This window comes from Sycon ciliatum, chromosome 10 (assembly GCF_964019385.1).
Source record: "Sycon ciliatum chromosome 10, ocSycCili1.1, whole genome shotgun sequence".
NCBI lineage: Eukaryota > Metazoa > Porifera > Calcarea > Leucosolenida > Sycettidae > Sycon > Sycon ciliatum.
Genome location: NC_088652.1, coordinates 1,177,254 through 1,193,802, shown reverse-complemented (window position 1 = coordinate 1,193,802; position 16,549 = coordinate 1,177,254). Strand labels below are relative to the sequence as shown.

At 46.2% G+C, this 16,549-nt stretch overlaps 1 protein-coding gene across 1 annotated transcript in view; it reads left to right on the top strand.

The window, feature by feature from the left end:
- Positions 1-14,975, top strand: part of LOC135825908 (fibrillin-1-like) — a 289,285-nt gene extending 274,310 nt beyond the window's left edge. The window contains exons 26-29 of the mRNA XM_065338544.1: positions 2,197-2,373; positions 7,966-8,226; positions 11,580-11,628; positions 14,365-14,975. Of these exons, the coding sequence (XP_065194616.1) occupies positions 2,197-2,373; positions 7,966-8,226; positions 11,580-11,590 (449 nt within the window). The 3' untranslated portion in view covers positions 11,591-11,628; positions 14,365-14,975. The remainder of the gene's footprint in view (positions 1-2,196; positions 2,374-7,965; positions 8,227-11,579; positions 11,629-14,364) is intronic.
- Positions 14,976-16,549: the final 1,574 nt, after the last annotated feature.

Genomic DNA, 16,549 nt, shown 5'->3' with positions numbered 1-16,549 from the left:
TAAATCTGAATAGGTGCAATTGTTTAGAACAAAATCCTTTCGCTCAAAACTGATACTTCACTATTGAACATTCAAGTCACACATTTTGGAGACAACCAGAAAAGCGAGAGCTGGCAAACGCAGAGCCTGCAGTCACCTAGATCCTGAATACCGACAGCTCAGCTTTAAAGTGGAACGGGTAAGTAAATACCGTACTCGTGCCATTATTGTCGCTAGGGCACTACTTTCAATGTCCATCACAGGTTGGGCACTATTCAAGAGAGGGCACTACTTTCCCCAGTGCTGGTACATTCAACGTCGTCCCAAATAAACCAAACTATCACGACTACACAAAGAACAATTTCACGTCATGTTAGTTCCCTGAGTGGCGTAATGCGCATCAACAAACTTTCTGACTGCTTATCCTCTTGTTGCAGTCAGGGATAGTTGCTTCATAACTCGCTTCCAAGTGATTTCTCCTATTTTAACCTTTTCTGTGCTAATGACGTCTATAGACGTCAAGCGCGCTGTACGCCAAACGACTAATGACGTCTATAGACGTTATGAGATTTGCGCAGTGCATAGGTCAGTGTACAAACTTTCATAACTCCGTCAAAAATAAGTCTATCGATACACCGTTGTAAAGGTATTGAGCTCAGATTTCCAGTAATATAAAGTTTTCGCGATAGGAGGTGACGGAGGTGACGGAGCAGTGCTGGTACATTCAAGGTCGTCCCGTATAAACCAAACTATCACAACTACACAAAGAAGGAAACAATTCAATGACATGGACAAGAAACCTCCTGACCCTCCTTCAAACAAGAAATCTGCTCACTGCTGATTAACTCAATCTGCTCCTGCAGCGCTCACCCTCTCCCATACTTGTAATGTTCAAAGTGATGTAAATCACTTTCCAACTGTTTAACCCACAATCTCACCTTCTCATAAATTTATCTCTTATTGGCGATGGTGCCATCGTGAGAATAAAGAATTCAAACAACAACAACAACAACAACAACAACAACAACAACAACAACAACAACACAACACAATATCAGTGAGAACAATATCTTCAATTGCGGAAATACCAAAAAAAACGAAACAAATTACAAAAATAAATAAAAAATAATGGAAGTCGCGAATTTCATCAGCTCGAACGTCAGGTGCCTGTTTAACAAGATGGACGAGCTTATCCACGTGGGAGAGTTGCAACAACCGTCAATAATCGCCATCCAGGAAACATGGGCTGATCCATCGGACAGCGACGGGATGTACGCCATCAACGGCTACAAACTCATAAGAGCGGACCGGGACACCTTTGGTGGAGGAGTTACCACATACATACCACACAGCTGCCAACACGAGACAATTCCCATTCCCATGACTCAAGCGGAATGTATTTGGATTAGAATAACAACCGGCCAAGCCTCCCTTCTGGTAGGGAACATCTACCGTCCCCCACTGTCCGACCCGGCAGAGTTCGTGATGGAACTGGAGAGAGCCATAAAGCTAGTTGAAAGACCCCAGGATGAGATACTTCTCCTTGGCGATTTCAACACCAAGAACTGCTTGTGGCACCCCAGCTACACCACTGATGCCTTAAGTGAGGACCTGCATTGGCTGTGCGAGACTCGTGGTCTCAGACAAAACGTCTCCTTTGCCACCCACCTACGCCAACACACACCTACATCGTGCCTGGACCTGGCCATCTCTAGCTTCAGCCGCAATAACATCACCATCACAAGCCTGCCCCTCAGGAATCACCGTTGTACTAAAGAACAAAATGAGAACAAAGGAAATAATATAGCAATCAAGGTAGGGTAGCAGGATACAATGACAGCACTAAAGTATCGAGGTGCGATTTCTCACAAACGTGTGCAGAAAACAAGGGTATACAAGTAAGAACTATGCGTGACAATAATAGTTATGCTGTGAATTGCTCTCCCTGGTGAGGCCAGCACGCTTGCCAGGCTACCTGAAAATAAGCTTTCATGTGTGCCACACGTTTATAGGGAGCAAGTCGATTTCCCGCAGGTGGTTCTGCTCTCCCTCCATGTTCAGCTCATCAATCACCACGTGGCAATAGGTATATCATGCTTCACGGTAACCGTCTGCCATCTTTATAAATGGGTTGTCATCCTTGAATGTGGGTGTAAAGGTGGAACCAACCAACCCATCAAATATTTTCCATGTTTTGCCTCTGACCTGTGTTGCTAGCTCCATTTGGATGTGATCGGCCAGTTTTACAAAAGGCAACTTTTCCGGTAAATTCCTCCAATACCAAACTGAATATCCTGCACGCAGTTTGTGACTCCGGCTTTGAATCTAGTGGTTCATCTAACCCTCAGGCAACTTGCCACAATGATGGCACGGTAACAGTGCAAGGCAGATGCGGTAAGATATTCATGTGGGTTTCTGATTAAGATTGTAGTGAGCGTAGATTGAAGTCTCACACTTGGTACACGTCATCAATATAGTCACTCATCTTTCGAGCTTAGTCTTTAGATAGTCCAAGGTTCGAGTCCTGTTGGGTCTGGCGATTTTTCTCTTTTCAGGCAGTTCACTTCCCCGACTGATCCTTTGAATTTGAAGTTATCCCTATCCTTTCAAAAAAAAATTATCACGTTCTTTCACCTCTGGTAGTACGTTCCAGAAAATGACTGTGATTGGTCCCCTGGGAGGAGAGAAAAAGACCAAAGTGCCATCAGTATGTGTGGCACTTGTTGTGAGCTGCCTTTGGAGTGTAAAACTTGCCAGCACCTTCTAGGTTCAGCCTTGTCCCCTAGCTCGGTGGTTAGAGCATTGCTCATGACAAGCAAGGTCCCGGGTTCGAGTCCTGGTGGGTCTGGAGATTTTTCTCTTTTCAGGCAGTTCACTTCCCTGACTGATCCTTTGAATTTGAAGTTCTCCCTATCCTTTAAAAAAATTAATACATCAACTCGTCATTGACCTGGCCACTACAGCGAACAGTTTGGCCATGGGGGGGGGGGGGGGTCGACTACAAGAAGGCGTATGACATGGTTCCTCACGATTGGATTGAGCGCTGTTTGGAGCTGTTTGGCATACACGAATCCGTTCGCAGACTCATCACTGTTAGCATGGCTCAGTGGAAGCTTAACCTTTTGAACGGCACCAACAACTTGGGATCGGCGGCCATTCAGCGTGGGATTTTCTAGGGTGATTCCTTATCCCCACTGCTGTTCATCATCTGCCTCATACCTATCACCACGGTATTACGGAAGGCTGACACAGCCTACTGTTTTAAGGATCAAAACCGAACCAAGCTCAACCATCTATGATACATGGATGACATCAAGCTGTATTCAAAGAAGGAAAAGGTGTTGCGATCTCTTGTTCACACTGTTCATGGCTGTAGTCAAGACATTGGCATGCAGTTTGGTGTGGCAAAATGCGCGACCGTTGTACTAAAGGCAGGAAAGCATGCAGCCTCTGCGGAGATCCTATTGCCTGACCGCTCTATCAGGTCGCTGCGACCAGAAGAAACGCACAAATACCTCGGATTCCTTGAAGCTGGAGGTATGGACCATTCAAGTATGAGGACGAAAATCCTGCAGGAGTGCAAGTGGCGTGTGCGACGAGTATTCTGTTCAGCTCTAAATGGTCACAACATCATCACAGCCATCAACACCTGGCTTTGATGCGGTATAGTGCTGGTATCTTGGCATGGACGCAAGACGAGTTGAAACCTGCTGACCGAAGAACGCGTAAGCTTATGACTAGGATCTCTCCATTCGCGCGCTTATGTAGCCCGTATGTACGTCTGTCGCAAGGAGGGTGGACGTAGTTTGCAAAGTATTCATGAAGTTATCACCATGGAGAAAAGCAATCCGCAGCGGTATGTGCTTCAGTCAGACGAGGAACTCCTGAACGTGGCTGCCCCCATTGTGTGTCCACATCTGGATGCTCCCCTGGACTCCTCACATGTGGTGAAGTGTCGGCTTCAACAAGAACACCTCTTGGCGCGGAACCAGAAACCATGGCAAACAACTGACCAATGAGAGCACCTGGACTTGGCTAACAAAGGCTGGTCTCAAGAAGACCACAGAGAGCCAGATCATCGCGGTACAAGACCAGGCCTTGGCAACTCACCTGCTCAAGGTCCACATCTTCCATCCGGGCGGAAGCCCCCTGTGTCAAATGTGTGGGAAGGCAGGCGAGTCAGTTGCACATATCCTATGACAGTGTTTAAAGCTCGCAGGACGGGAGCGCTTGGAGCGTCATAATCGGCTGGCCTCTCTGGTCCACTGGTCACTCTGTCGTGTACATGGGATACCATGTGAAGACAAGTACTACAAGCACCACTGTGATCCGGTGCTTGAGCATACCAAGACCAATGCAACGGTACGGGAGCATCCTGCGCCCGAGGATAACGTGCCTGAAGCTAGAGATACACCATCATATCTCCGCAGGACCAGAATATCATGATCCTGTGGGATTTCATCATCCGGTGCGATAGCTTCATTGAGCACCGAAGGCCTGGTATTGTTCTGGTTGATGGACCTGCCAAGAAGGCCCTAATCATTGACATTTCTGTACCTGGTGATCCACGCGTTGCTGAAAAGGAAGTTGAGAAACGTGCCAAGTATCAACTTCTTGCTCGCGAAATCCATCGGCTTTGGCAAGTTGAGACTAAGATTGTCTCTGTGGTAGTTGGGACTTTGTGCACTGTTTCCAAATACATGCCAGCATACCTTAACACCATCCGTATCACCAGCTACTGCTCTGTGTCTGAATGGCAAAAGAATCCTCTCCTTTGCTCGACAGCTATCCTGCGTGAGGTCCTTGTTTTGTAATGCTCGGGGGTGGGTGGTGAAGTTCTTTCGGTCAGAATTTCCTCCAAACCCTATCGTGTTTCCTAAGATCGATATTTAAAAAAATGTTGTGTGTTTCTCTCTGTTGTTTACCTACCATCATATTTAATATCCATTATGGTGTATGCCCCCCCCCCCTTTGGTGGCTGGATGCTAGCCCGGCGGGTCCCAATCTACGGCCTTTCGCCGGGTGCTGATGGATAATGCCAAAATGAGATGAGATGGCCATTGTATCTTTGCTTGAATGTGTTTTCTGCAAGGCAACAGTAGAACTTATTCTCAGCTGTGTCACCGTTCACATCAGCAGAGTAGGCAATGCTGCTAGTGAGACGGTGACCGGTCCTAAGGCATTCCAGCTTGCCGCGCCAGTTGCATGTTTTTGCTTCTGCCAGCTGCTGGTCATGGCTAGCCTCTAGTATGTTGTGAAATGGTGACTTTTTTGGGAAATGCCTGTCAACTGCCAGTGGATGCTGAAAGGGGGATCGAACTACATAATTATGTCTAGACATTTTCTTCCTTTTCTCTGGCTCGGTCTCTTGGAGCATTCGTCCCTGGCCCCTCGATTTAGCTTCTGGCCAGTGCATTATTGTACATAGCTGTCGCGTCTGAGAATGCGGCCTGGTCGCGTCATCTATCTGACAGATGTCTACTGATCCCAAAGGGTCGTTATAACGAATTGTATGTGCTAACGGATTATGTTGTAACCAGACCTGTAAACAGTTGTATAGACCACGTTTCGCCAAGGGATTTCAGATTTCTATTTGCTAACGGGTAGGGGTGAAAGCTGGCATTGAGATCCCGAGTTCGAGTACTCTGATTCTCTCTGGTCGAATATTCGATTATTCGAGTATTCTTCATCTCCCAAAAATTGCACACCAAGGGCCTTAAAATCACATGATACAACCCTGATTGAACCGAGTAGCAGTCATTTTTCTCGGGTATATTGGTTGGTGGGTCATTTGGGCTCTCTACTCGTGAGCAAATGTTCACCACACAGTCTGAGTCTGCACATCAATATCTGCCGACTGCTGCTCTGAAACTGCAGATTTCTGTGGTGAATGCATGCACCATGTATGAACGAGTACTCTGATTTATTCCCAGTACGATTATTACTTTTTTAACCAAGCGAGTGCTCGAGTATTCGGTATAATTGTTTCACCCCTACTAACGGGGTTTATGTACTAACCGGACTCGTTATAATGAGGGAGGACCTGTACATGGAAGAACCCTATGCGTTCTACGGGCTCCACCAGTACGTTACTCACGTCAGGCGAAATAGCACGTCATAGTACATTCGAGATCAGCGGGAAGAAGATGACGACGTCCACTAATTTAGTATCTGTGCACACGAATCTGCTGTGTGTGTTACTCTGTGTGTCAGCTATGGCATCATCGCCTGTGGTTCCATGCCTAGCATGTACGTCTGAACCATCCTGCAAAGTTTGAATGACGTAGGTTGAGCGATCGCTCCGCGAAAGATACTTTTTGAAATTCTCTTCATAATATATCTTCCACCATTGAAATTTCGAATTTCTTCGATTTTTTGCTGAGAGGGGTGGCTTGAAACCTCGATATGGCTTGCTCCAGGCATGCTTTGGAGCCATCACCTGTTGAAACAGTGGCGGGAAGCTGCCCTGCAACTGTTCCAACAGGAAATTAATCAATCCGAGAAAGCGCGAGTCCGCGAATCTCGGTTGAATATTGAGTATTTCAAGCCTTTTCACGACGAAGATGGAGTTCTTTTTGGAGATGGACGTCGCGGCAAAGGACATGGTGTCCGACTTCTGGCGTCTGGTGAAGCCAGGGATCATTTGTCCAGTCAGGTCGGCAGCCTAACCGTCGGTAAGCTTGTGTTTTTATGTCTACTGATCCCAAATGGCAGACTCCTGATAACGGCTGTGGGAATGGGTAGAGTGACTGACAGGGCATCTACATGTAGTTTAGGGTATCATTCGGCTTCTGATACGCAATGAATCGCCCAGTGGGCAAGTGAAATGCATCACCTAGGACGTCAACGGCCATTAGGTTAGCTTGGATAGGGATTCGTAGCCTGAGCAAAGTAAAGATACAACGACTATCTCCCCTCATTCCATCATGAACGATATGAGAAGTGCACTGAGCCGTCCAAGTACAGGGGGGGAGGGGGGGGAGTTGAAGAGAGCAGGCAAGCCGCTCCCAATTGCATGGTGAACCACCCGGTCTCCGAGAGTATGTTCAAGCTCAAGCAAGAAGTGTGACCTCTGCCTCATGGAGAAGCTTTTCACATCCCTGTGCAGATAAGGCCAGTTACCAAGACACTCTCTCAGGTTTACGTGCATGATCCGTTAGACGAAGCTTGCTGCTGGGTTGCCTCAAACAAAGCTGCAATCTCGAGACAGGTACCCAAAGTTAGTTTTGGATCTGATAACAACTTCTTTTTCAACTCGACATTCATAATGCATGACACCACATGGTCTCGGATCATGTCGTCACAAGCGGAACCAAAATTACACAAGCGTTAAGCGGGCCTGGACGCGTAATTTTACAACAAACTGGCTCACCGACTCATTCTTAGCAAAGGTCATCTGGCGCAGCACGTGACGCTCGTATACAGGATGTGGCGCGGCCTTGAAATGTCCATTCAGTTTCCGTAACGTAACCTTGTACTCGTTGTCATCCGCAGGCAGAGCCGACGCCTGTGGATCTTCGAGGTCTTCGAATAAGTCCTGAACCTGTGTTCCGGCAGTATGCAGCAGTAACATTTTCAACCGTTTGTGATCTGTAATCCCTTGGCCTTCAGCCATGTAAGTAAAGCTTCGTAACCATTTCTTCCAACGAGAGGACACTTCTGCTGGCGTGCCCCGGTATTCGAAAACTGGAAGCCTGTGGGCTCCGCTCAGTTTACTACAAACGCTCATCTTCGTCGCCAATTGTTATAACGTACGCACCGCGGCAAGATTCATTCCATGCAACTTGCGAAGACTGATTCATAATGAGGTAAGACATTGTCACTCTTCGTCATGCATGCATCAAAGGAACGTAGAACGACACACATAGTGAACATAGATCGTAGATCGTACGGCAAATATTAATAATAGATCAATCTATAACAGGTCAACAAAGGTGGTGAAAAAATGGTATTATGATTCAATGCCCACCGTTCTTTTTCCCACAGGACATCATTGTAGTGCGCAGAAGAAATTCCTTTCTTATCATGGAACGAAGACATATAATGACGCTGTGCGCTTTTGCTCGAGCCATTACTCCCGCCTATTGAGTGGAGATCTGTGGACTCAATGTTTATTTTATAAACCGGGCCACAGTGAGAGAATGTGGCTCGACCTGCCACACTTTGGTCAAGTCAGTACTGTGCAGTCGGGTAGCAGACCACAATGGAAATCTAAAGGGGAACTCTGTACAACTGTTTGTGAATCGGGTAAGTGAACTATATGTTCTAGAGAATTATCTCAACTACAGTGTGTTCTTCCCTCTACTTTTAGCTCAATAGTAGTCATTATTACTCAACTACTACTCTCTCTCTCTCTCTCTCTCTCTCTTCCTCTTCCTCTCTCTCTCTCTCTCTCTCTCTCTCTCTCTCTCTCTCTCTCTCTCTCTCTCTCTCTCTCTCTCTCTCTCTCTCTCTCTCTATCTCTCTATCTCTCTATCTCTCTCTCTCTCTCTCTCTCTCTCTCTCTCTCTCTCTTCCTCTTCCAGCCAGCACTCCAGTACACTCATTGTTGTGGCGCTTATAATTAATATTTATAGTCATTCAACCAAACAGGCAATGGTGCCTTCTCACAAGGAGACGACTTAGAAGAGGAGAGGGCAGAAAGAGAATGGGGGGGGGGGGGAACACAGGCACGGAGGGGAGATAGAATGGAGAGGATAATGTAATATATGTAGTATAGGATAACCTTTTGCGCCCTGGTGCTAAATCCCCTGATTCCTGCCACCGGCCGCCCTGCCATACGCAATAGTCCCAGTATGCATTTGAAAATTATCTAATTTCACTCACCAGTTTCGTAATTATTTCTTTTTGGTCGCATTGGAAAGCTACAGATGTCCTCTCTCTGAATATCGCCACTAGACACCCGGCAGGAGCAACAGAATCGCCTTCAAGCCTGTTGAGAGCTGCCCTATTGCGCCTGAGCGAGATTCTGTACCCACCTCCACAAATTTTATCGTTTCTCAATTTTTACTCAACGTAGGACGCAGTCTGGGTCCGGGACTCCCTCTCCTTTGACCACTTGAGTGACATCAACTGCCATGGCCATGAGGTCATCTGGCTTCACCTGCACCTGGACAATGGCCAGAAAGTAGTTGTATGTGCAGTGTAACGACCCGGGTCGTGCCCTTGACAAGATGTCTCTCTGCTTGAGTATCTTGACTCAGTCATGGATCAAGCTCGATCCCTCGGGAACAGCGTTGTGATAGCCGGGGATTTATTATGTTCATAATGAAAGCTGGCTGTGCAGCACGACGACTACACCAGTGGTGAATACAGTGGTGAATACGTACACACGCAAGATTCATTCCATGCAACTCGCGTATACCACAGCAGGAAACACCATCTGCTTTGTTCTAGGATAATTTAGAAGTGAACATGTAAAAGGGCAATCATGGAGAGATAAGCAGCAGAGACACGTCAGTGCTGTCGTGGCACTAATGGCGCTATGACACGACAGTATAGGCACTAATGGCGCTATGACACGACAGTATAGGCCTCGTCAGCTCGTACCAAAGTAAGACACACGTCAGCCATGCAGAGGTCATGTAGAAGAAGACTGATTCATAATGAGGTAAAACATTGTCACTCTCCGTCATGCATGCATCAAAGGAACGTAGAACGACACACGTAGAACGACACACGTAGAACGACACACGTAGCAGAACGTAGATCGTAGATCGTACCACAAATATTAATAATAGATCAATCTATAACAATCAAACATTCCCCCGAGTCTAACAAATACAGGTCCTCCATCGAAACGGTTATCTTATAACGAGACTTATCTTGTAGCAGGACTTGCAGCTAAAGGTGACATAGGCGCTACTTCGTACTTACTGGGGCTACCCTCTATACAACATAATTTATCGATGCTTCAACTCGTTATAAGATAATTAAAAATCTCCAACATAACTCTTCCTTGGATACAAAGGATCGTCCATATTCACGAATACATAGATATAATACGTTTCGTCTTTCTGCTTTATCTTACGTGTTTTGGCCTTGGTCCTGCATGGTCAATATTATCTTATACTGAGGGTTTGGCACTCCAGGGACCTGGGCAAAGGGTCGTTATAACGAATTTTATGTACTAACGGATTATGTTGTAACCAGACCTGTAAACAGTTGTATAGACCACGTTTCGCCAGGGGATTTCAGATTTTTATTTACTAACGGCCCTAGTAACGGGGTTTATGTACCAACCGGACTCGTTATAATGAGGGAGGACCTGTACATGGAAGAACTCTATGCGTTCTACGGGCTCCACCAGTACGTTACTCACTGATATCAAATTATGTTGACAGACTCCGCAAGATCAGCTGTCCCGGAGTTAGGGTGTTAGCGCCTTCAATGGTCATTCTGTACCCATGTGCTTAACCCACGGTTTGCCGAGGAACTTGTGACATGCTTCGTAGTGGAGTTCCTCGAAATGGACACTTGCCACCCTGAATGTCTCACCTACATACCTCTTCTGACACAGAGCACACTTCACAATAGTAATTATTAAAGATAATACCGGAGGAATCACACATGCAGCTTGGCGAACAAGACTAGCATGAGATGCAGGGGTTAAGCAGTCTTCCTCAAATTCACTGCTCTCAGCGCCTCTCTTAGTCTTGTATGACATTGCACTTCTTTTGATTCAGTGCTGACTTCACGAGAGCTTCCTTGAGGTTGAGAGTATGTTCATGTACGACATTGACCGGGAACCCCATTAACCCGACTAAATGCTGAATGTCCTTTGAGGGAAAGGATAGTGTTAGTTTAGTTAGTAGTTACTGTTCTAAACACCATCCGGCGCTATTACTCATTCTACTTCCCCATGGCTAGATCTAGCTTCGCTTTGCATTTCTGATTCTTTTTCCTGGTGCGTGTTTGTGGGATTGAAGGGGTCGGTGGATCCCCTGGCACCTCATCATCACTGCTTGTTGGTTGATGTGGCAACTTTACTGATGAAGCTCAACGATGATTGCCTCCAGATAGTCAATGTTTCGCAGCAGATGCTTCGTCATACCGAGACTCTCATGGGCTGGTTCCCATAAGGATCAATTCTTTTGAGCTCGGCACGAAACGACAAAATTATTATAAAAGAAGAAGAGGTTGGTGTGACTTCAGCGATACTTGGGGAATTGTGTGTTGCTCACTACGGGGCAGCTTGCGCTATTCCTGCCGACTTGAATTTTCACTTGACTGACTCACGACTGCCATTCAGAGCAAACGAGACGTCCATCGTACCTTCTACTCGGCAAACCTGCGAGAAAGCACCACTCTTAAAAGAAGACCTTTCAATGCAGTGCATTCGCAGATTGTGCATAGCAACTGAATACAGAGTTTGTCAGTTGATAAACACCATTTTCTTTCACAGTGCAATTGCGAGATATCCACAAATTTCTTAGTGGTTATGTCCTGTTTTCGAAAAAGAGTTAGGTTTAGCGTATAGGTGCAAACCGGGTGCAATAAAACCTAGTTCTATGATTCAGCACACACAGCCGTCATCAATGATGACAGTGATGGACTATTGCTGTGTTTTTGTTGTTGTTGTTTTCTCCCATCTTTCTAAGATGTTGTTTAATGCCGCACTGTTGGAGGCGATGCAGCTTGAATGTGCAAGTAAGTACATGTTGTAGAAGCTTGGCCCTGCTTCTAGCATATCTCAGTAATATCTCATAAATGTACACAACCGACTCTATGTTCACACTCCTGGCTGTACTTCCTACAGCAAACTGTTAACCCTTTGAAGCCCAAGGACAAGTATACTCGTCCCCAGTGATTTCCCAAGGACGAGTTTACTTGCCCCAACGCGCACTGTGTGCGCACTGAGCGTGAATCACTGTTTATATCTTCGTACGTCCGCTGCTATTTCTTTGATTTTCACACACGATAGCTTATTAGAAAGCTGAGGAAAGGACCTTTTCATCAGTGTGTCATTTGTGGCAGTGCGATGCGAAACACCGGAGTGTCTAAGATTGGAACGCGGTTTGCATACTTCTGAACTTGAGAATGTTTTCTTTTTTTAATTTTCAGCAGCACGAAGAACTTTGAATCGACGTTTTCTGTTGAGTAAAAGTTATGAACCGATTCATACGACCTACACATCCACGTGCACCATAATCCTTGCTATGGCGTTTTACCTGTTAACGAGAAAAGCGGAAAATCGTGGGAGAAGAGTGTACGCACGCGGACGTGCCAAAGACACGAAGATCATGGCATGCACAAGTACATGACCACCAGAATGAGTGAAACAACTCTTTGCGCAGCTCTCTTTCATGCTGCTACCGTTTCGGTGTTTTGCAGAGTTGCCCAGTATGATCTGCCTTGTTTGCCTTGCCGTAAATCTGTGGTCTCCAATCATACGGAAAAGAAGTTCCTCTTTTTGAAAAATTCTCAAGTCTGAAGTCATCAGGAAAGCCATTTTCATTCCACCTGCTTGAGTTTTGATCCGCCCATTGAACGCTTTCTGAGAGCGGTATCTGATTAGGTCTTATATCTCAGGGTAGATGATTGAACAGATTCATTGAGCAAAGAAGTGGAGACTCTATGAGGTGGTTGTACGGTAAACCCTATGATACTATCAAGAAGAATTTCAAAGATACAGACATCGTTCTTGGCTGTTGTTTTTGAACAACCATCACGTGCAGAAAAAAACAATTTCGAGTCGAGAAGAACTACCCCAACTACACTAAAGAGTGGGAGGCGCAGCTCGGCAAATTTCGATGCATGGGCTGACTCATTTTTTCCTGCTTTGGTCATCAGAGAGAGAGAGAGGGAGAAAGGGAAAGGGGAGAAAGTGAGAAGGGAACATGGGGAAAGGAGAAGAGAGAAAAAGAGACAGGGAGACAGGGAGAAAGGGAGACAAAGAGGAAGAGAAAAATGAGGGGCAAAGAGTTATTAACAAATTGCTCGTCTCACTCAGCCCGGAACACGTGTTCCAACAAAGTTTATAAGAGTACTTCTCCTGTCTGCACTCAAAAATGGGCCCAGGCACCAGGCATAGGTCATCGAGCAAAAGTGCTTCTGGAAACATTGGCATGGTCGAAAGAACGGGAAAAATTAAAAACTGAAAACTCCTCCACACGAAGGCCCTCCAAGCCGCGGCTGCTTCTGGTACTACTAGACTGGATTCGTAAGTCAGCCCGCCATGCAGTCAAAATAAAAAAAAAGTATTCGTAACAGCACTCACACTCTTCACCAACACACAACATACCATAGCACACACCAACACCCACATACCCATTGTTTCCAGCGCGACAAACACCTTGTGAAGCCGCAAGTAGCAGCGTGAGTCGGAGTCGCTCATGGAGTTGTGCCAAACAGACGTTTGTATAGTTTGTCTCCCTGGTGATGGTTTGGCCTGGAGAGCTTGGAGAGCTTCTTGCCGAACTTGACACTTGACTGACTCACGACTGCCATCCAGGAGCACACCAGGAGCAAATCACTCGGCAAACCCGGCGTCCCTCTAAGTTTGTATCCCTGGTGATGGTGGGCCTGGAGAGCAGTATATAAGTGGTGCTTTTCAGGCACAATCTTCCTCAGCCTACTCAAGGTCAACTGACGAGGGGTGAATTCCCCGAAACGCTGTATATTGAGCAGGGAGTGGTGCTTTCTTGCAGGTTTGCTGAGTGGAAGGTGCGACGTGCTTCTCGTGTGCGACGTGCTCCTCGTGTGCTCCTGGATGGCAGTCGTGAGTCAGTCAAGTGTCAAGGTCGGCAAGAAGCGTGTGTTCCTGGTTGGAACAACCAACTTCATGACTAATACCGCCGAAGTCGCAACTTCTAAGTTCAACAAGCTAATAATAATGTCATCATAATACCAAAAATTCAAAGGGTAGCTCCAAAACATGGCAGTTTTGAAGTCAATTGAACCTCAGAACAAGAACCCTACCCTGCCAATTGCATATTTACAGCGGAAACTGATTCAAAATTCACAAAACAGGGTTTTTTAGTACTTTTTGGACTCAACATCCGTAATGAGTAATCTGTAGCATAACGATTACTTGATTGTTAAGTCATTATCGATCGATTACCCAGTAATTGATATAATCCTTTCAGCCGTTCAAGTTAAAATAGTGTTCCATTGTTCTCGTGGTATTAGTGCGCTCACTCCACTTTCATTGTTATAAGGTTTCTTGTCTCCACGCCGTCCTTTTAAGTCCCTTACAGCTTGGCATTCTACTCATGACTGTACATGTCCCGTGTCTAAGCTCTCTCTCTCTCTCGCTCGCTCGCTCTCTCTCTCTCTCTCTCTCTCTCTCTCTCTTTCTCTCTCTCTCTCTTCCTTTCTCTCTTTATCTCTATCTCTCTCTCTCTCTCTCTCTCTCTCTCTCTCTCTCTCTCTCTTCCCGTGCAGGTAGTTCAGACACATCAAGCATTGGTTGTGAAGCACCTGATTGACTGCACGTATTATCTTTCACCTTTCACCGTTTCAGAACATCACATTTATTCTGCTTTTGCTTAGTTGTAAATCTTTAAATTGCAGAATAACCTTAATTCCGAAAAGGCGACAAGGCGACAACAGTGTAATGAATACAATAAACAGAACCAGCTTCTAGCATAGGCTAGCATAGGTTGTGTTCTAATCATTCGCCATGCCACTGTCAATTGTATTCGGTTTGCCCGTAAAAGTAAGAGGCCTTTTATCTGTTTAGTGCCATCCTTTATCTAATTATATTTCTGTTTTTCTTGCTTGCGTCTTCTAAAATATATTCTTTGATTTGTGCAAATAGTTGCAAAGGAAGTCCTAGAGGATGGCTCCACCCTGTCACGATGAATTGCATTGCACCGGTCCAGAATCTCATATTCACTCCGCATTTGTCAAGTTCAACACACTTCATTTGCAGAAAGAATCTGACTATTCTACTTCGGTCGTCCCTATTTGCATCTTCTTCAGTTTATACTTTGGTTTGTGCAATTTTTTCCTCATTGTTATGGCCAAGAGTAAATAACTACTTTTCGGTATTAAAAAAAGCCATGTGTGAGTAGAATCCGGGCGCGAAGATTGTTTGTTTAGGTCAGAGTGAATAACCTTTGCTGCACGTCATACCGCTTCACACGGTGATTCCACCGTATCACCGAGGTGCGTTTTGTCGCGTATTGCTTGTCATGACGTCACGATGATGGTGATCATGAAAAAGCAGGAGAAACTATTCTCATCGCCATGGCGATACGGCTAATGGCCACGAGCCTATGGTTTAATTGGTGTTGTAGGATTCACATCATAATGACCTAAACAAACAATCAGCGCTGTGTTCGTGATTATACTATGCATGCAGAAAGGGCAGCAGTATGAACCTACAAGTTTTTATAAAAAATGTTTTGGTCCTGTAACGGTCGGCATTCTTTGTTGCCGTGGGACTCAGCTTGTGCACATTTTCACTGCGCTCACCTTCCCCTCATTGGTCCTACCAAAACCTTGAACCTTCCAAGCTGGAAGGTTGTTGGTTTGGGCACTGAAAAGCACCACCTAACCAATCCGGCTTCAGGAAGCAAGACGGCACCGAACTGCAACTCGCACGGATCGTCCACCAGATATTCACAGCCAGGGACGCGGGGAAGCATGTTGTTACGTGTTTCTTCGATCTCAGTAAAGCCTTTGATCGTGTATGGCATCAAGGCTTGCTAAAAAAGTTGAGCCACTACGGTGTCGACCGCAAGGCTCACAAGTGGCTCGAAGCCTACTTGACAGGACGCAGACAGCGGGTGCAGGTTGAAGGCACAACATCCGCCTTCATACCAATACCAGCGGGAGTGCCCCAGGGCTCTGTCCTGGGACCACTTCTGTTCCTGGCGTACACCATTGACATGCCCACTGCCTGTGAAAATGCTACAACCTCGTGTAGCCAGTTCGCGGACGACACCGCACTAATTGCCATTGCAGGCAGCTACATTGGGTGTGAGGCTGCGCTACAAAGAAGCGTTGATGCCGCAGCAGAATGGCTAGAGCGCTGGCACCTGTTGGTCAATAAAACGAAAACCGTCATCCTCCCGTTCTACCATGCTAACCGATCCCCACCACGACTACCCGAAACGAGAGAGCTTGGAAGCTCAGGGCCCTACGCTATTCTTTTTTGCCTTGATGACCTAGGGCGCGTTTGGTTGGTACGAACTAGAACAGGATTCATCAGAACAGCGCGTTTGGTTGGGACTGCACCTGTTCTGGGTCGGCCAGAACATGTTCTGCTTGCTCCGGCCTCGAGGCCGGAGCAGACCGAGCAGTTTCACTTTTTCACAGTGAAACCTGGCGGGAACATCGATTTTGGTCCCAAATGATCACGTGCATACGCTTTTGGGTTGGACTCGTCGTACCGTACACAGTGACCATGGTGACCCATACACATTTTGAAGAATGCACCAAGTTTGGCATACTTTTCACAAAAATATGCTCTGTTTCTGGAGTACCGTTTGGTTGGCATGAGGCTGCTCCATGTGCACCAGCTGCTCGATCCTGTTCTAGATCGTACCAACCAAACGCACCCCTAGACAAAAAAGCATAGAGATGTTATTTATTCTTATATATTTCCTACCGTTTGGCGCTG